The sequence below is a fragment of the Vicia villosa genome, linkage group LG1 (genome assembly GCF_029867415.1).
Source record: "Vicia villosa cultivar HV-30 ecotype Madison, WI linkage group LG1, Vvil1.0, whole genome shotgun sequence".
In the NCBI taxonomy this organism is placed as follows: domain Eukaryota; kingdom Viridiplantae; phylum Streptophyta; class Magnoliopsida; order Fabales; family Fabaceae; genus Vicia; species Vicia villosa.
The window spans coordinates 111,069,368-111,090,581 of record NC_081180.1 but is presented as its reverse complement, the minus strand read 5'-3'; the positions used below and the strand labels follow the sequence as shown (position 1 = coordinate 111,090,581).

General features: G+C 33.2%; 3 protein-coding genes across 3 annotated transcripts; all 3 read right to left on the bottom strand.

Annotated features, from left to right (window-relative positions):
- On the bottom strand, positions 1 to 2,693 carry LOC131651473 (protein FAR1-RELATED SEQUENCE 5-like). The gene is made up of 2 exons (XM_058921136.1): positions 2,646 to 2,693; positions 1 to 2,559 (listed from the first exon to the last, which is right to left on the bottom strand). The coding sequence occupies exons 1-2, from the start codon at positions 2,691 to 2,693 to the stop codon at positions 1 to 3; spliced, it is 2,607 nt and encodes an 868-aa protein (XP_058777119.1).
- Positions 2,694 to 5,676: 2,983 nt separating this feature from the next.
- Positions 5,677 to 6,736, bottom strand: LOC131651460 (uncharacterized). The gene is made up of 2 exons (XM_058921124.1): positions 6,612 to 6,736; positions 5,677 to 6,295 (listed from the first exon to the last, which is right to left on the bottom strand). Exons 1-2 carry the CDS (start codon positions 6,734 to 6,736, stop codon positions 5,677 to 5,679), a joined length of 744 nt encoding a protein of 247 aa, XP_058777107.1.
- A 7,740-nt stretch (positions 6,737 to 14,476) lies between these two features.
- Positions 14,477 to 19,701, bottom strand: LOC131614362 (F-box protein At3g58530-like). The gene is made up of 11 exons (XM_058885960.1): positions 19,472 to 19,701; positions 18,922 to 19,168; positions 18,695 to 18,838; positions 18,456 to 18,515; positions 18,269 to 18,352; positions 17,456 to 17,592; positions 17,303 to 17,378; positions 16,583 to 16,653; positions 16,270 to 16,338; positions 15,594 to 15,699; positions 14,477 to 15,245 (listed from the first exon to the last, which is right to left on the bottom strand). Exons 3-11 carry the CDS (start codon positions 18,815 to 18,817, stop codon positions 15,186 to 15,188), a joined length of 786 nt encoding a protein of 261 aa, XP_058741943.1. The 5' UTR covers positions 18,818 to 18,838; positions 18,922 to 19,168; positions 19,472 to 19,701; the 3' UTR covers positions 14,477 to 15,185.
- Positions 19,702 to 21,214: the final 1,513 nt, after the last annotated feature.

The window sequence follows — 21,214 nt, the reverse complement described above, 5'->3', positions numbered from 1 at the left end:
TCAAACTGAAAATCCATAGTCATTACTTAACCTTACAGATGCTGATTGTAAAGAACTATCTGCAGGAGGCTCTCCATCTGCTCCAAGAGTAGGGCAGCATCTTCTGTTGTGACCAGCTGCACCGCATATCCCACACGTCTGTGTCCGCCTGGGTCTCTCTGATGTACCAACAGTACCTGGTCCACAACCCTTGCTTCTTGAACATGAAGGGTTAAGTATATTCACCAACTCCTCTTCAACATGTATGTTATCTGGAACATCTTCATTGTTGTACTTCGATTTAAGCCTACAAAGTTCATTAGTCAGATATTCTAAATATTTTTTGTAATCATCAACATCCATATATGACAAGTCAGCGACCTCCTTACTAAGATTCACCAAAGTAGCGTGTCTAGCAACCAAATGTGAATCCCAGTAGTGGGAACCATCTTCATAACTTCCACTAATAGACTCCTTCGCATATAATGACCAACGATTCAGCACAAGATTCTCAGGAAATTCTACAATATTAAGATAAACCATCACAGCAACAATGTGCTGACAAGGAATCCCAATGGATTCCATTCTAAGACACGAGCATCTGAAATCGTTATTCGATGGACAGTGGGAAACACGCCATCCATGCCCTTCGTCTCTGTATTTTGTCACCGCATAAATGGTAACTGATGCCATATCTTGAATATCTAATACAGATGTTAAGGTTACCTTTTTCATAACAGATCGTACCATTTCAAATATCTCTTTTGTCCAGTGCTTTGATGCTGACCTCTCAAGCGCCCTAAGATTGGTATGCAACACTGCCTGTCCATATTGGGATTCAAAATCAGCTTGAACCTCTCTAAATCGAAAATATGCCACACACCTATGGAACTGCTTAACAAAATCAGTCATATTCATCCTCGAGTGTACAAACTGTCCCATATGACTATGAAATGCTTCGCACCGCGATGTCGTTCTTATTCCTGCAAAGAAATTTCCCCTAATATGAGCTGTTGCCCACATCTTCCTTTTCTGGTACAATTCATTGATCCAATTATTATCTTCTAACCCAAACCTATCTAACATTTCATTCCACAGACTCTCAAATTTCCAAACATCGTGATCACCAAGCATTAATTTTTTGAAAACAGGGATGAAATTGGGATTGCTAATGTTGGAAATTGCATTTCGTAGGAGATGCCATGCACATAACCTGTGGTAACTGTTGGGAAAGACTTTCCTGATTGCATTTCTCATAGCAACATCACCGTCCGTTATTACAGATAAAGGTGTCTTACCTTTCATTGCAACCAAAAACTGCTCCAGCAACCATACATATGTCCCTTCAACCTCATTTGAAACTATGGCAGTAGCAAATATAATCGTCTGGTTATGGTGATTAACACCAGAAAAAACAACAAATGGGCACCTGTACTTATTTTTCTTGTAGGTAGCATCAAAAGCAAGCACATCACCAAACAGTTCATAATTCTTTTGACTCTCACCGTCGCTCCAAAATAGGTTTTGCAACGTTCCATCCGCACCCACCGTGTGTGCAACAAGCATCAATGGATCTATTACACGAAGATCAATAAGATACCTGACAGCACCTTTAGCATCAGAAGACATCTCTTTCCTTTGTCTTGCAATTTGATTATGTACATCCTTCTTCAAAAATCCTACCTTATCATACCCCCCGGCAGCATTAGCGAATGAACCAATCATTTGAGTTACTTTGATTCCGGCATTCCCAAAATTCTTAATTTGCATCTTATCTGACTTACTAAGCTTCCTATTACCTGCCAACAGCCTGCAGTGCTTCTCCTTTAACATTGCATGATTGTGCTCAAAGGTAAAAACTGTGACATACCAACGGTGTGAAATTATATCAATATGAACCCGAAATTTTGCTTCACATCCACACCGGGTTTCGTGCCTCGGACCACGTTTGCGATTATCTACTTTGTTTTGCCTAAATCCTGCAAGGTTACAAAGAAATGTTTGTTGAGTAACATCTCCACTCTTTTTTTTAATAACTTGACCTTTACGGACTGCAAAACCGTTCATCTTTGCAAACCAACAGTACCATGTGTAAGCTATTTCCAGACTTCCAAATTGCAGCTTCGAAACATCATCACATTGCAAGTTAAACATGTCCATATTTGCAATGTCGTCAAACTCGTCAACAACAAATGATTCGTCTGGAAGTTGATCTGAAGATATCGATTCATTCAATCTGTCCGAACCCCATTCCGATCCTTCCCCAGAAATTCCACCGCCGTTTGAATCTGTATTCCAATATTCGTGTCCACTAACATAACCGGAACCTATCTCGTCATCATAATCATCACCATCTAATTCGCCATCATCATCTCCATCTTCATCATCGTATTCACATCCGTAAAATTCATTATCTTCTTCCGCATCTTCATCATAGTATTCAACTTCTTCAAACTCAGAATCTTCATCAACAACTCTGTTGTCATATTCAACATTATCCAAGCATCCATCACTAACAAAATCCAGTTCACCGTCATCGTTAACACGACCATTCTCATGAAAAATCCCATCGTGTGCTTCCTAAAAAAATATAAATAACTAAATAGTAAATCAACCATCAATTAGGGTTACAACCACAAGATAAGATTGTTTGAAAATTGACTTACAGAGTTAACTTGCATTACTCCATGGCCAATAACGTCACCACCATCCATCTTTAACTCAATATCTGTTACTTTTACTAAGCACAAAAACTTGCTTCAGACACAAATCGTTAATGGAAGAGGATCGAAAATGGAAGAAATGAAGAAGAAATCAGAAGGGAGCGCAAAAGAAGAAATCAGAAGGGAGCGCAAAAAGAAGAAATCAGAAGGGAGCACAAAAGAAAATGAAGAAGAAAATGGTTTCAGAAAAATAAAACGCAGAAGAGTAATGGCTGCAGAAAAAGAAATGAAGAAGGACACAGTGGAAGAAGGACGGTGAAGAAAGGTGTGCTGTACGTTTGCAAAAGGTGTAAGGGATGGTGGTGATATGGTGTGTGTTAGTGAAGTGAGTGACCATTAGGGACAGCTAATCTAACGGCTCTTGTTCATTTGAAAAAAAAAAAAAAAGGAAAAAATGGTCTCTCACGGTGAGAGACCTATCCACCTTGCGCACCTTAGACGGCGCCCAAAACAAAGGATAAGTTCCTTATTCCCAAAGAAACATTTTTACACGGCTCCTCAGAACTATATACTGTATACTACAGTTACTCTCAATTTAATGACAAGATAAGATTAATTAACTTAATTTTTTTAATTTTTAAATTAAATTAATCTTAATTTTCCCCGAATAATTTACATACATGAAATTGGACTTTTGACTATGATTAAAAAATCATTTAAATAGTAAATATACATCAAATGCAATATTTATCATTTAAATGAATCACTGCCTCAAAATAAACTAATACTTTAGATCTGTAGATTAAAAACAAACCATATTCCGAAATGGTAATAGAGTACTATTTTGTGAGATGCGAGGGCTTCGTGGAATCAAAAGAGATGCAAAACAATCACAACCTAATGCTTCATCTAACCATTATTATAAATAAATATTTTTTTTAAATTTATTAAATAATGAATATATTCTTTTACGTAAATCAGATACATTTATTATTCAAACTTTGTCCTAATTATCTCATTTATTACACGTGTATTTCCAGTTTTCCACCATCAATACAAATTAGTAACAAATTCGAGCTTATGCATGGATTTTGATCTGTCACTCACATTTATTTACATAATATATTTATTTTACATAGATGGTTAAAAATTAAAAAAATATTTAAATTAATTATAGATTTTCTCTTATATAAAAATATTTAAATAAATATTAAATTTTTTCTTGTATACCATTGTTGAATCATAAATACCATCTTTCGTATATAAAAATATTTAGATCAATAATAAATTTTTCCTCCATACAAATATCATTTATGTTAAGGTACCATTTACAAAAATATCTGGATCAATAGTCAATTTTCGTATCTAAAAATATTTAGATCAATAATAGTTTTTTTTTCCAGTATACGATTTTTGAATAAAAATGTTGTGGACCATAAATACTATTTTTTGTATATAAAAATATTTATATCAATAATAGATTTTTCCCGTATCCAAGTATTATTTATATTTAGGTATCATTTACAAAAATAATTGGATCAATAATAAATTATCGTATATACAAATATTTAGATCAATAATGTGATTTTTTCTCATATATCATTCTTTGATCATAAATATCATCTTTCGTATATAAAAATATTTAGATTAATAATAGATTATTTTTCTGTATACGAGTATTATTTATGTCTAGTTATCATTTACAAAATATTTAGATAAATAATGAATTTTTTCCATATATAAAAATAACATTGTTTATAAACATACAAGGATTAAATATATTTTACTCGTGCAGAAATATTATTTTTTGTAAGCATGATTTAATAGTAACATTCTTCAAGATCATGTTATCGCATATTCATCCTAAATTAATAGTAATATTTATTTTATAATACTATAAGATTTTGTTACACTCTCTAAACACTTTCTCTTTCTTTTCATCGCTCAATTTTTCAGTAATAAAAGTAGTTTTTAACTTGATTGATCAGTAACGTATAAAACTGAAAAGTAAAAGCAATAAGTATGGTAGTATTGTACTATTAAAAACATACTAAGAGAGTTGAAAATCAAAATTCTTATAAATTAATGTTATTAAATTCTGATCAAACAAGTATTTCAGACTCTTGTGATCACTAAACACTTCGAATTTAGAGCCAAAAAGATAATGTCTTCAAATATTCAACACAAATACCATAACTGCTAACTCTAAGTCATGTGTATGATAATTCCTTTCATGAACATTCAGTTGTCTAGAAGCATAAGCAACAACCTGTCCATTTTGCATCAATACACCACCAAGACCCATCTTAGATGCATCACAATATACCACAAAAGACTCACTCGGATTAGAAAAAATTAATACCAGAGCAGTTGTCAACTTCTTCTTCAATTCTATAAAAATTTCTTCACATGCAACATTCCACACATAAGCTTGACCCTTTTGAGTCAACTGAGTTAATGGTAACGCCAACTTAGAAAATCCTTCATTGAACTGTTGGTAATAACCTGCCAAACCAAGAAAACTTCAAATCTCAGTCGCAGACTTTGGAGTCTCCCACTGCAACACCGCTTCTATTTTGGAAGGATCCACAGCAATCCCACCATTAGAAATCACATGGTCGAGGAAACTCACTTCCTTCAACCAGAACTCACACTTCGATACTTTTGCATACAACTTCTTCTCTTTCAATACTTGTAACACAATTCGCAAATGCTCAACATGCTCTGCTTTTGATTTTGAATAGATCAGAATATCATCAATGAAGACCACGACAAACATATCCAGATACAAATGGAAAGTTCGATTCATATTCTCCACTGGGGTAATCCACACACCAAACGATATCACAGTATACTCGTAATGATCATACCTGGTTTTGAAAGGCATACTCGGAATATCATCTGGTTTAGCACGAATCTGATGATAACCCGGCCTTAAATCAATCGTGCTAAAAACACCAGCATCCACCAACTGATCCATCAAATCATCAATCCTCAGAAGTGGATACTTATTCTTAATAGTCACTTTATTCAACTACGTGTAGTGCACACACAATGTCATACTTCCATCTTTCTTCTTAACCAACAATACAGGTGCACCCCATGGAGATACACTCGATCGAACAAACTTCTTCTCAAGCAATTCTCCTAATTGTTTCTTCAACTCATTCAGCTCTGAAGCTGACATTCTACAAGGAGTCGTTGAGACCGAACTTGTACTTGGTACTAATTCGATGGCAAACATTACTTCACGCTCTAGAGGTAGATCACTTATATCGTCTATAAACACCTCTAGAAACTCACAGACAACAGGTAGATCCACACTCGCAGCTTCACGATCAACTTGCAACGACAGGAACATTGCAAACATCAAGGCTTTATCATCCAGAAGTTCATTCACTTGCTTAGCAGACAATACCACCAATTCTCCACTATATCCACACTTAGGGAACCTCAAAGTTTTATAACAATTGATATGAACATAGTTAAACTTCAACCAGTTCATTCCAAGAATGACATCATTTTGGTGTAAGGGTAGACACACTGAATCCATCATAAAACTCTTGCCAAATATAGTTAAAGGATAACTCAAACAAACATAAGTAGTATTAACAGAACCATTAGCATGAGTATCTATTACCATACTACCACTCCTATCAGATAAATTCAATTCCAACTTAGTAGTACATTTAAGCAAAATAAACAAATGAATAGCACCAGTATCAATAATAGCAACCAATTCAACATTATTAATAAAACACGTACCTCGAATCAAGTTGTCTTTCTTGGAATTCTCTGATCCATTCAAAGCGAACACACTACCATTAATATGGGAACAACCTCTTTTTTTGGATTCTAACACTGGGTACTGATATGACCCTATTCACCATAATTGAAACAAGTTGGAACATAATTCTTGCACTCAGGAGCACGATGAATTGTCTTACCACATTTGTAACATCTCAAAACCTTATTCTCACATTCTTTAGAATGGTGACCTTGTTCACCACACCCATAGCACTTGAAAGAAGCGGGAGTTCCTCCCCCACTTGTTTTCTTTCCATCGGAAACCTTTTATTTCCCTTTATCAGCATCGTAAGGCTTCCTACGGTCCTTATGTTATTTCCCTCTCTTCTCACTCAAACTCTTGTAGTGGGCCGAATGAGCTTTGTTATCTTCTTCATAAATTCTAAAGTTGTTCACAAATTCTACAAACCTACAGATCTTTTGATATCCAATTGCCCGTTTGATTTCCGGATGCAAACCATTCTCAAACTTGATACACTTCAAGATTTCAGTAGTCACTTCACTGTAATGCAGATAACACTTTGTTAGTTCCACAAACCTCAAAGCATACTCAATCACAATCAAGTCCCCTTATTTCAGCTTTAGGAAATAAATCTCTTTCTTTCTGTGCACATCCTCAAAAAAATACTTCCTCAGAAATTCCATGTTGAACACAGCCTAAGTGATAGCCTCTCCTGCCCCTACTAATCTCTCACGGGTGCCAACCCACCATTCATCAGCTTCCTATGCCCGCATATTGACGCATCTCGAAATACGCGAAGGCAAAGGGTTGCTATTGATTGTTATTTATCCCACGGGGAAAAGGAAACATCGAGTAAACCTCAAGTGGGCAAGAACAAAGATCGGGGTAAGGGAGTCAGTTACGTGAGGGGAAGGTACTAGCACCCATCACATCTGTGGTACTCCATAGTATCCACTTTCGTTGTTTCTAATCAAAGGGTGTGTCTAAATATAAAGTTCAATGCTACAGGGAATGCATGATAAAGGATTATGTACAAAAATAAAGTTTTAAATAGTTGTGTTCGTGCGAGTCTTGCAACTCGATGCCTACGTGTCCGGTGAAGGAATCAAAACACGTGTAGTTCTCCCCCAAAAGTTTTTTTGTTTGTTTGTGTTTTTTATGGGTATCTGTCATACCCCTATTTTTTACCCTATGATTTCCCAATCATTTTCATTCTTACCACTAATCAAGATCATAATCTTGAGGTTTAACTTTTAGCTTTGTGCCCACCTTACCTTTAAGGGGATCACCAAGCACCCATATATGTGCAACTTGTGAATACTTCTTTGTTATGTTATACTAACCAAATACAAAACTATATCTATTTCTTTCAAATATTTGTGCCTTGTAGGTGGCTGAATCAAGTGCGTTCATACTCTCTCCTAAAGCTAGGGTTTTGAGGATCAACCCTCAATCAGCTGATGATTCATTGAAACTAAGTGGCTTGGACTTAAAAAAATCTATCCTCATCACCAAGTGTTATATCCTGAGCATCTCTTAACTTAATTTGATCAAGTTTATCTCAAGATCATGTAGCTTGATTCATCAAGAAGCGTCATAGGCTCATGGGTTTATTTCCATGCCTTCTTCAACAAGTTTCATTAAGCTATGAACCTCAACATCAAGTGTGCTTCAATAAAACATCATTTTATGGTCTTATGTACCTCCTTGTGTCTTATCATGTAAGAAAATTTCAAGATATTCAAAGTTGATTCAAGAAGTCTGACATAATTTGATAAGTCTTTGATTCTATGATCACAAGGACACAACTCCCTCAATTTTCAACATTTTTAGTGCCTCTTTTTGAAAATGGTTCTCCTTGACACCATCAACAACTTCTCTTTACAAGAGGAAATTTTGTGAAGAAAGTCATCAAAAGTGAGAAGATATTATAGGGAGGATCTATCCTCATCATTTTCCAAGTTTTAGAGAGCCAAAATCACTCAGCCTTATTTCTTCCAAAGTTCACCAAAATCAGAAATTGAATTCATATTTCTAAGTCTTCCAGTTCTAGTTTCTTAACTCTGTCTTCATCCTTGAACTCCACTGAAGCTAACCACACCATTTACAAGTCAATTCGTGCTTATAATCAAGCTACCTAACTTCACTTTCAGAGCATCAAACTTGAGTTTCAACAGGTAGTAATTCGTGATCATTTTGTCTCAAACTTGTTCCCATTTTCTTCTCTATCCATTCCCGAAGCTTAAGCTTCTTTTGGTTTTGACTTTGGTTGAGTTTTAAGCATTTCATGGTGATTTTAACTTTTTCAAATTCTCTGATTTTTTCAAATCGAGTAAGTTGTTGTTTGAATAAATTTTTTGCGAGCTAGTGGTTGAGATCGTCTTGAAGAGACAAATCCAATGATACTACTCATGAATGCTAATTTATCCATTCGAGTAAGCTGCAATTCATGTTGATTTTGTTGTCTTTTCAACGTTTTGAAGTTGAAGACGATGACATGTGTGTTTTTAACCAATCAGAACACGCCACGTGTATTTTTAAAATCTTATTTAAATGTGATTCAGTGATTTATTCATTAATGACCATAACATGCACAGCGCGCCAAATCCATTGGATTTGATTACTAATGCGTTTTGACATTGATCAGATAGTCCATATCATTTTGGTTTTATTTTATTTTTCAAAATTATTTTATCTTCAAATATTAATAACTCTTTCATTTTAATTCCAAAAAATACCAAATATTTTGGTAAAATTATCTTTTAATTTTCTCTTTTTGATGGATATTTTTTCATATTTTTGATTTTACTATTTTTAGCTATTTTTGCTTTGCTTACTTGATTTTAATTAGTTTAAAAATAGTTTTAAGATTATAAAAATTACCAAACTTTTTCTAAAAATATTACATGGTTTATTTTATTTTATTATGGTGTTATTTGAAATTTATTTGGTGCTTAGATACTCAATAAGTATTTCATCAATAATTTCTTATTATTTGACCATTTAAAACCCTTTTTTTACTTTTCTTTAAATTGGTTCTTCTCTCCATCTATTTTTTCTATATTTGTGGGTGTAAGTCTAAATGAATTTTGTGTAGAGACTGTGATTTTATCATTCCTCTGATGGATCATTAAGATGAAATTCCATAATGATCAAAAGAAATTCATCTGGAACTTGGTTTTGTTTTTTAATCCCTTCCCTTCCCTCTTCATCTTATTCTTATTCTTTTTTTTTTTGTTATTTTACATGTGTTGCAAATTTTAGGAGAATGATTTATATATCATTTCTCTAATTTATTTTTAAACACATAAATTGTTATTCACCGACCTCGTTGTAGGGTGACTTCTAAATAAGTTACTTGTCGATTGCTTAACTTAGCGCTAAATTTATCATGTATTGTGAAATAATCATTTGTGGCCTAAACCTATGTTTACTATCCCAAGGATGATTGATTATTTGACAGTTGGCTCAATACCTTTGAAAAATTATTGTTAGGAGACTTTAATTATATCAATCCTCCAATGAATTTTCATTAACTTTGACCTAAGTTCATTATTCAACCATTATTGATCATTCACTTTGACAAGTAACTTCTAATCACTAACTTCTAACTTTACTTTTATGCTTCTTTTACTATCATGCTTTATTCCTTTTTTTATTTTATCTTATGCTTTTGCTTTATCATTCATTATCCATTATCATGTTTATGCTTATGCACTTTTTCCTTTGTCCATTTGGACTTTTTATTTTGCTCTTAAAACATTAATAAATGCTAAATCATAAAAGACTTAATGAGGACTTGAACTTTGGTACCTTGGTTTTATTCTGTTGATATTCTGGAGTCTTTGAAGTTTACTCCAAAGCATTCGTTTGATTTTGTTTGTGTGCAGATTATTTTGAGTTCTTTACTTTATCTGAAGTTTTTGGGGTTTACTCCAAGACATTGTGATTGTGATATTATCCTCCAAGAATGAGTTTGTTGATGACTGTTGTTTTGTCGGTTTTGAAAATATTGCCCCAAAGAAAATTATCGGGACGAGTCACGTACTAGGTCGCTTTATTTAAGATATTTCGCCGTACTGCTAGTAATTATGCAGAGCAGTTCGAGATCCGACGATGTCTCCAGGATAAAACAGCTCATTCAGAGAATACAACTATCACTTGCACTGTGATGAATCATTCGAATTACACCTTTAGATGGTATAACAACCAGTCGTAGTATCTGAAATAAATTCCAGTCGAAAACCAGAAAAGAAATATTTAGATGAAGCAGAGTAGGGAGAGAGAAGAAAGAATTCGATTGTGAATTTTGGAGTGCCTTACCAACGAACTGAAGCACTCTATTTATAGGTAAAGGATTCAACTGAGAGAGAGAAAAATCGTGGGAGAAAATCATTGGAGAGTGGAACCGGCCCAGTCAAACTAGCCGTTTCTTTCCACTTGGTCAGCAAGTCACGAATGACTTTTGGAGGCCAAGCAAACCTAGTCAAAATTTAGGTTAAGACTTGGTCTTTGAGGACAGGTCACCATTTCGTAATTAATTAATATTAAATAATAGTATTTAATTTTTCACCGAATTAATTAATTAATTAATTTCCATTCATTTGGGTTCCAAAAAATTAATTCATTTGGATCGAGCCGGGCAGGCGGCGGCGGCGCGCGTGTGTAGATGGCATATTGATGTGTCTTCACTCCTTTACAAAATACAAAATTGTTCAAGTTGGAATATATATACACTACTAATATTTGTGTTCCCTCCAAAGTGGGACTAAAATGAATCTTTTCAAATTCATCTTCACATTAGTTCTTACTTGTGTTCATTTGTTGCTCATTTAATGTCAATAAATCATTTCAACTCTTCCAAATTATCATTCCAAGTATTCCAACAATGACATAAACTCAAACCTAAACTAATTTAGAGGTTTCCTGCTGAAGAGATGATCTATATAAGTGACGATCGAGCAAAGAATGCTACAGATCAGGTTGATTACCTCAACACATTGGAACCAAGGGGTTTGATGCAACATAGACTGATGCTCGAAAAAAACTACGTTGCGATACTATTGCGGAATATCAATCCTATGGAGGGTCTGTGTAATAGAACTCCACTAATTTGCAAACATCTAGCACCAAATATGTTTGCATCAGGGCAATTCATAGGAAAATATGTTTGGATACCTAAAATACCTCTACAACCAAATCCCGGTGACAACAAATATTTAATCCCTTTTGTCGGACGACAGATCCCCCTACGTCTGTGTTTTGCTATGATAATAAATAAAGCCCAAGGCCAAACGCTTGATTGTGTTGGTATATACCTTAGACAACCAGCATTTACTCATTGACAATTCTACATGGTGTTGTCCAGGACGAAAACTGGTCAAAACGTTCGCGTTCTGATTATTCCGCCAACATGCAATGATCCAGAAACCGAATATACAGCTAATGTTGTATATAATGAGGTTCTGGACAAAGCAAATGACATTTGATTTTTGACAAATAACAATCTTTTGCAAAATACTTTTGGCTATATAATATATAGTGTTGGTGATTTTAGTATCATCAATGTATTTTAGTAGTAATATGATTTACTATAGGGCGATGCAATTATGCGTTAAAGCTTGAAACGAGTTAGTGTAGTGCGGAGTGCACGCTCGTCGAGCCAAACGAGTAATTGAATACGAATAATTGAAACGGGATTCCAAGGGCCGAAGCCCCTGGCGGGGCAGCGCCCCGTAGGGGTCCAAGGGGCAGAGCCCCTGGCTGGGGTCCCGTTGACATGACCGTTTTCTGAACAGTTGTGTCTTTTCGGTTTCTGTTATTGATCTCCTATATAAGGAGTCATTTGACCTCGATTTTGGAGATACGAAAAACTATACTTTCTCTCTACATTCCTGATCAGTTCTCTTTTGCCAGAAACAGATTGTTCTTCGAGAATTATCCCCACAAAGATTTCGTGAACCCAGGCAAGAATAGGGTCGAAATACTTTATTCGGAAAGTATACGAACACGATTCTTCGAAATTATCCAGGATTATCATACCCGAATTTCTAACATATAGTATATACGGAGTCACGTTTGTGCCTAATAGTGATTAACTGCCTATCATTCTCTATATAATATTAACTACACTTAGAAGTCTCCATCGTCAGCTCATTTTATGATATTGCTTTTGATTTTCGTATCATAATATGCTATTATGACATAGTAGCTATGTATGTGATTACATGCAGCATGATATTGCCTTTGTTTTTTGTTTCATATTAAACTGTCTTTGAATGACTTGATTGACTCTACTTTTTGCCTGAGCTCATACTTGTCATTATCTTTTTTTTTTTTTAAGCATAAATGTGTTATGTGAGAATTATGATTTTGCCTTTTGCTTGCATCTTAGATATCAATCCAATCTGATGATTTTCATCAAGTTCGTCAATTGCTGCAGTCATTTTTTTACCATATATGCTTAGTCTTCAGTAGTCTTTTTTTGCCATACTCATTCATTTAGTATATAATTAAATTAACATGACTTGAATGTTGAACATTTGCAATGGAGTCACAACTGTCATTGATTTCATACATTAATATGCATACTAAGAATTGGACCGCATGAGTAACAATGCTAATGATAAGATACATTAGTATGAAACATCTATTAAAGTAATTCTTTTAATTTACAAGTGTCTAATGCAGAATAGATTTAATTGTCTATAATTATTACAGAATAATCAAAAGTATTCGGCAATATTGGTAAATATCTAACTACAAATTATTGATTTTCATAATAATTATAAAATAATTAAGAGTCAATTTAAAAATTATAACAATTTGAACCTGAGATTTTGAAAATAGCACGCACACATAGACATGCTTAACATTCTTATTGAATTGATTCTAGATATATTGGGAATTGTACTGGCTTATGAAGAACTGACAATAGTGTACACAAATGACAAAGCCATACCAATTCAATGTTTCACATTCATTGATGCGGAGTATGTATATACAGCAACAATCCTTCCATACGATATTACCAATTCTGTTAAATTGTTTATTACAACACACATTTTCGAATGCCATACAGAGAAATTGCTGTATGCGTTAGTATGTTGAATGAGTTGCCATCGTCTGTGGGATGTGTTATTTCAACATACATCACTTTTAAAATCATAGTATAACATTGACCAATTCAAATCATAATAAAGGAACTGTACTTTCTGCAAGAAATGAATCGCCATTTACCATTAATCCTCCATTTGAACCAGTATCAATGCTCAAAATGTGGTAAGTTATTTGTTATTAATACAGTAAGTATACTACCAAAAGTTGAATATCCAACTTCATAATTCAACTCGTAAATAGTACAGGATCAACTCTAGAACTGATGAAAAAATAGAAAATTTACTTTTGGACAAGTCTGAGTCTTATGGCAAAACAGTTGGTTATGAAGGGTGACTGAAAGTCCACACTGTTACTGATCTTGTGCAGATCACAAAGGTTTGGACAAATTAATGAAAATTTGAAGTTAAATATTAAATACTAATATAAATACTTAAAAATGTCTTGCAGAAAGGGGATTATTGGGTAAGAGGATATCTTCAGATATCACAAGAGGAACAGAAATACTACTACATTGGATGCAAAAATTGCGTCAAACATCTACAACTACTGCACGGTATTCTTGTCCATAATCGATGAAAACGTTGCAATCAGAGTATAGACCTATAGTATTCATGTCAATAAGCGATGAAAACGTTGCAATCAAAGTATAAGCTGTAGACAGTATTGCTGAGAAGATATTGCAGACTGAAGCAAGCAACATTCATAGACTTACAACATTGGTAAATTATCCTTTTAATAAAGGACAAAACTTAGGTACAATTCTTTATGCGTGGTTCTTACTATTTTCAAATGAAAATATGACAAGTGTATAATTTCCTTTTACACGTATGCAAATTTCTCCTATTTTCACTCACTAAATCATATTTACGTATATTTGTCATATTTTTATTAGAAAATAGTAAGAACCACACCTAAAGAATTGTACCCAAGTTTTGTCCTTTGATAAATTAGGTTACTACTTATATTGATTGAATATCTAAGTAACTAGACCATAATAAAACAGGGTAATGTGTATGACATCGAGCCTATACAAGCTGAATTTTATGGCAAAGTTTACATCATGCTACTACGCAGTGACTTCAACGAACAAAATGTAAATCAGAGGAAAATGCTGCTTGTATCTTATGACCCAATGGAATGACAATCTAGCTTGGAAACATCAGTTACAGCACTTGCAATTGAAGGATCTGACACTTTAGACAAGGGAAGTCAATTGACACTTCAGGCTTACTATTCTCCCCTTTAAAAGGTCATATGAGTCTCATCACCCTCAGTCCAGGTATGTCAAATGAATTTACTATTGAATATACGACTTATAGTTTAAAAATAAGCAATTGCTAACACAATGAAAATTCCAGCAAAGAAAAAGATGCTAATGATGAAGGAAACAGCAGTTCCACTTCATGTGTATATAGAATTCAATGAAAATTGTGCATTCAAAAGAACACTACTCACAATATCTTTTCCAAATAACTAAAGAACTAAAGAAATTGGAAATAACTGTGCATTCAATGAAAACTGTGCATTCAATGAAAACTGTGCATTCAAGGAAAACTGTGCATTCAAGAAAACTGTGCATCCGATGAAAACTGTGCATTCAAAAGAACACTAATCACACTGGATCCCCTTATAATGTTAGTAAGCTCCACAAATTATCATGGTAATCCTCCCTCCAAGTTTGGAAATAACTGAAGCAATTGCTCTCGGCTCCCAATCTGAAACCAAAAAGATGTCATCAAAATAATTCATCGCTAAGGGTATGAAAGTATTCTAGTTAAAAAACATTAAAGATGATGGATATTTAAAAGAACACTACTCACAATAGCTTTTCCAAATAACTGAAGGAGAAAATAGCAGATTTAAGCAATTAAACAAATTTTCATCATAGGGCAAACCAAACACTCACAAAACTAACTGTGGAGATGCTTCTTAGCATATATAATGTAAATTTAAACAGTGAAAACTTATTGCTTCCAAGAAAACCTTCGACAACTTTGTAACTCATAAGACAGGTAACTTGATCACAAGAAATTTAGAGATAATTAAATATTTCAAACAAATACCTCTATTCCACTGCAACCATCTACATCAAGAGTTGTCAATGTGTTTGAGCACAACTCAGAGAGGGTCTCCAGGCATTTATTGGTGACTCCAGGGATTCCAGACAAGCTGCACAACAGAAATGACAGAAGTTATATCGGAATTCAGACATATAGTTTTGGGAAATCAAATTACCTACGCTAAGGAAACAATATATTTTACTGATGGTTTTACCACAAACAGGAAAGTCCATTTACAAAGATTGAAATGTAGAGAGGTTGAACTAATCATTAGTGCTTATAATTAAGTTAAATATCATTTTAACTTAAAACAAAAAGAACACAAGAAAACCTAGTGCCGAGATTTAAACCCTTGACCTCTACATGTACAAGTGAGTGTCTAACCTCTACACCAAACACCCCCACCCAAATCTTCTTTTAACTTGTTGGTGCTTAGGTTCAAAGCTTAGAAGAAATTGAAGAGATAATTTTCAAAGCTGAATTTGTCAATAAAATGCTTCTTTAAATTAATTATCTTCCCAAGCTTAATCTGATAGCGCTCAACATTAAAAAAAAAATCTAAAATGTGTTATTTGGATTATAAAGAAGCTCTTAACCAACATCATAAATTTCCGGTAGAAAATGAGTAAACTATCACAAAATATGTGAACATTGTGTAGTGACTAAACTTCTAACTAACCTCAGAAATTTAAGGCTTCGGCACCCTTCAGCAATAGCTATGACCCCGGCATCAGTAACTCGTTCACACCTATAATAAAGAAACGTGGTCTCAATATCCAGACATCCGAAAGTAAGAATATAATTATCATGAAGGTTAAATACTTTATCTAACTTATAGAGTTAACTTAAACCAATGAATTAGGCACAATCCCATATCCTATGATTCTCAGATTTCAGACTATCCGACATCATAAGTTTGTTAAGAGTTTGGGATGAAATATGTAATATGAACTATGAAAGAATTTACTTCACTAAAAATTAAAGTTTCATACCCGGCGATGTCTAGAGATTCCAACCCAAGACGAGCATTTCTAATTGTAAGTAAACTATTATCAGTGATATTCTGCATGATAGAGTATCAATAAGTCAGAAAATATTCAATGAACCAAGTTTGGAATATCTTAATGTTATCATGACTAATGCAACTAAAATGTAAACCATGATAAGTAAAAGGAGAGAAATTATCATGATATGAAAACTAGTAATGCAACCAAAGGACCAAAATCAAGTTTAAACAAATGGTCAACTAAATTACTGCAAACGTATAAACCCATTGGGGCAAGTTCACTCAAGGAACAATTAGCATCCCACTACAACAAGGAACTATTAGACTCAACCAGTTAGTTTTAAGCAAGGCTAAAACTTAGCATCCAACTACAACAAACTTACTATTAGGTTTCCAGATTTCCTTTATACAAAATGTACTTTTGGAAAAATAACTTCATGAGAGTGTTTGCATTAAACGTTTTTGGTAAATCTGCAGCCCTTTAAGTAAGTTGTATGCAAAGAAAGCAGGGACTTAAAGAATTATTGCTATAGTACTCAGTACTCACTCTTACAAATAGGAAATATTCAAAAAAGCTTGGCCAAACATTGTTATTTATTTAATATATCATTAACATATCACTAACTTTTCATTTCTTCTATCAAAGAGCCAGACCAGTAAACAACGTAAATACACGCTATTCTAGGTTGGAAAGTCAGTAGATTACCTTACAGCCACTCAAGTTTAGGTCAGTGAGACATTTACAGTTCTTCACCAAAGATTTGACGAAAAAATCAGTCACCCTGAAATGATATCAAGATTAAGATTCTTAATCCGCATTCAAAATCATAAAGAGGAAAGGAAGAGGAATGTGGCGTACCTGAAATTATTTCTAATGGAGAAATTCTTAAGTTTAGGGCAGGTACTTAGTACATCTTGAACCCCCCTGTTAGATATATTTCCGCAGCAATCTAGGTTTAAAGACTCTAGGTTCTCGAGGGAGCCCACAGCATTTTTCTATTACAAAGAGGCCAAATAAACAATCAATTTTAATATCAGAAAACTTCTCTAAGTAGGATAAATCAGACGAGGATAGTAATGTATAAAAAAGTGGATCACCAAGCGAACTAAATCAGTGGAGACAGTTGAAGACATACTATGTCCTCCGAATTCAAGACTAAAACTTGTTAAAAAAATAAAAAATGCAATGCACATGGATCAACGATAGAAAGTAAAATTAGCGATTATATTTATGAAGCCCAATTCAATAATGAGCAACTAGAGAGACATCATTATACAAACCTTTCAAACAAGATAAGCCACTATTTACATGAAAATCATAAAGAACATTATTATTATGGTACAAAGTTGCTATCTAAAACCTACTGGCCTAGAGAATCAAATGAAATTTAAAGGATCTTCTAAAATTTGATCTCGTCGACTTTTTATGCGACTAAATGAAACCGTATTCAGCTTATCTATATTTTTTAATTGTTACTCTTAGATGACTAATATATAAACATTAATGCCACAAGCCATTCACATTATGATGAAGTAGTTCTTAAGCCTATTAGTATTAAATTATTTATAAACCCTTGCAACAGTATGACCAAGATAATATTCAGAGGTTACTGCAGAAGTTCAACTTTAGCTATCTATGAACAGTTAAAGAATGTGGTCGACGAACAGACACCTCGGTTTTAAGAAGCTTGAGATGCTTGTCTTCAATGCCTTGTGCACTTGCAAGATATATATGCTTCACATTGTGAAATCTAGTCTGCAACAGAAACAACAGATAAATGCAGAATCTGAGTTATTCTATTAGCAAAATGGGCTAATTTACTCTTTAGAGACAAAATATAATAGAAGGAAAAGCTGACCAGTGAAAGAGCCGATAGAAGACGATCACCAGCATTATTTACCTCAGAAAGAACGAGAGTCTGAAAATAAATTGTGAAAGATCAATTATGGTGGGCAATAACGAGCAGTAATGAAAGAATGAAAATACGTAAACATTATTTAGATGATGAATCACCATCCCATAATGATTGTCTAGTTTTGAGTTTTATGGGATGGAGGGAGTAGTATTAATGTGAAACACAGAGTTTTAAGCACTGACCTGCCAGAGAGGTAAGGCGCTTAAGAAAGCATTATAAACCCTACGGCTGACGGAGAAGAGGTTAACGAAGTCTGGTAGTTCTAGCTTAATAGTTAGGGCTACTGTCTTCAACGCAGTTGCCATAATTTCACTCCGAGCATACTCCTGGAGGGTTTTTAACATAATATTTAGTAAAAAGCACATGTATATGTATGTATAAACAATAGGCCCATACAACCACTGTTTACCTCCTCTGGTTTCTTAAAATGCTCTTTGTATGTTAACGGACGACGGTCACTCCAAACCACCCCAAGTTTGTCGAGGGCTTCAGTCTGAGCCTCCCTAGTGAGTTTCAAAAATTTAATTGGCACAAGCTTGATATCGGGAGGTACCCGGATAAGGTAGCCGGGGGGGGTCTGTCGGGTCTGTCACTCTTGATGTAAGCCATCACTTTCTCGTGTTGCTTCTGCAACATATCTCGAATTTTCGTAGAACCTGATACAAATGGAAATAATAATTTATTTGAATTTGATTTCAATTTCAATTCATTGTAATCATCTAAGTTATCTCGTATTTTCGTAGAACCTGATACAAATGGAAATAATAATTTATTTGAATTTGATTTCAATTTCAATTCATTGTAATCATCTAAGTTATCTAGTATTTTCGGACAACCTGATACAAATGGAAATAATAATTTATTTGAATTTGATTTCAATTTCAATTCATTGTAATCATCTAAGTTATTCCATAGGTGTTAAATTCCTTGTAATCATCTAAGGTATTCGATAGGGTTACCTTTGTATGTTAACCTAGGCTCTCTGATAGGGAGATACTGTTGCTTGTTCATCCTCTTGGACATCGAACGAGTTATCATAGGCAATCGTTCATAATGGTGACGTGGAGCAACGCTGCTTTCGAGGATGTCGGACGGAGCAACGCCGGATGCAACGCTGCTTTCGAGGATGTCGGGCGGAGAAAAGGAAGCGGATGAACGAGTTGTTTTCATGCTTTCATAGTTGTACCTCTTCAACTCTGCGAGATGCACAATTTTATTTGATGGTGTGTACAATATATAGCGGGAAAGTCAGGTAACTATGGGTCAAAATCAACGGTTGGATCAAACGGGTGAACAAGATATTGACACGTATTATGCTATTTATTTTATTTTATAAAATAATAAAATAACTACTAACAAATCCGTGCATAACCACGGGTTCTGTTCGGTTACGCGAATTTGAATACAACATTTATTTTAAATAAAAATATTAAAGAAAAAAAATTTAGATAAATAATTGATTATTTCGTATATAAAAATATTTAGATGAGTAATAGATTATTTCCCTTATACAATTTTTGGATTAAAAATATTTAATCATAAATATCATTTTTCGCATATAAAAATATTTGGATCAATAATAGATTTTTTTCCAACTTCATTTTTGTTTAGATATCATTTACAAAAATATTTGGATCAATAGTACATTTCGTATATAAAAATATTTAGATCAATAATAAATTTTTTTCCTATACCATTTTTGAATAAAAAATATTTGGGTCATAAATTTCATTTTTTGTAAATAATAGAATTTTTTCCGTATACAAATATTAATTTTGTTTATGTATCATTTACAAAAATATTTGGATCAATATTAAATTTTCGTGTATTAAAATATTTAAATCAATAATATATTTTTTCCCGTATACCATTTTTGGATAAAAAATATTTGATCATAAATATCATTTCTCGTATATAAAAATAATTACGTTAATAATAGATTTTTCCCGTATACAGACTTCATTTTTGTTTAGGTATTATTTACAAATATATTTGAATCAATAGTAAATTCCGTATATAAAAATATTTACATCAATGACAATAATAGATTTTTTTCTCGTATACCATTTTTGAATAAAAAATATTTGGATCATAAATAATATTTTTCGTAAATAATAATACAAATATTATTTTTATTTAGGTATCATTTACAAAAATATTTGGATCAATATTAAATTTTCGTATAAAACAATATTTAGATCAATAATATGTTTTTTCCCGTATATCATTTTTGGATAAAAAATATTTGATCATAAATACTATTTCTCGTATATAAAAATATTTAGATCAATAATAAATTTTTCTTTCCCATATACAGAGCTCATTTTTGTTTAGGTATCATTTACAAAAATATTTGGATTAATAGTAAACTAGCCGCCTACCCGTGCGATGCCCGGACATATATTATTGAATTATCATTATATATGTATTAAATTACTTCTTAATTATTATTAATAAATTGTTTAAAAACATATCAATTGATTTATAGAGTTAAATATAGTTGTTAGTTGAAAAAAGATGAATTAAATAATAACTTATTTTGGGCCACTTGATTCTACTATTTACATGTTAACTAAAAGAAAATATATATAACAATATAATTAATTAACAAAATAGAAAATTTAGAGATATAAACGACAAATGTCTTAATTTAATGTGTAATTTTTCATCTATGACATGCTTATAGGTACACATACAAAAAA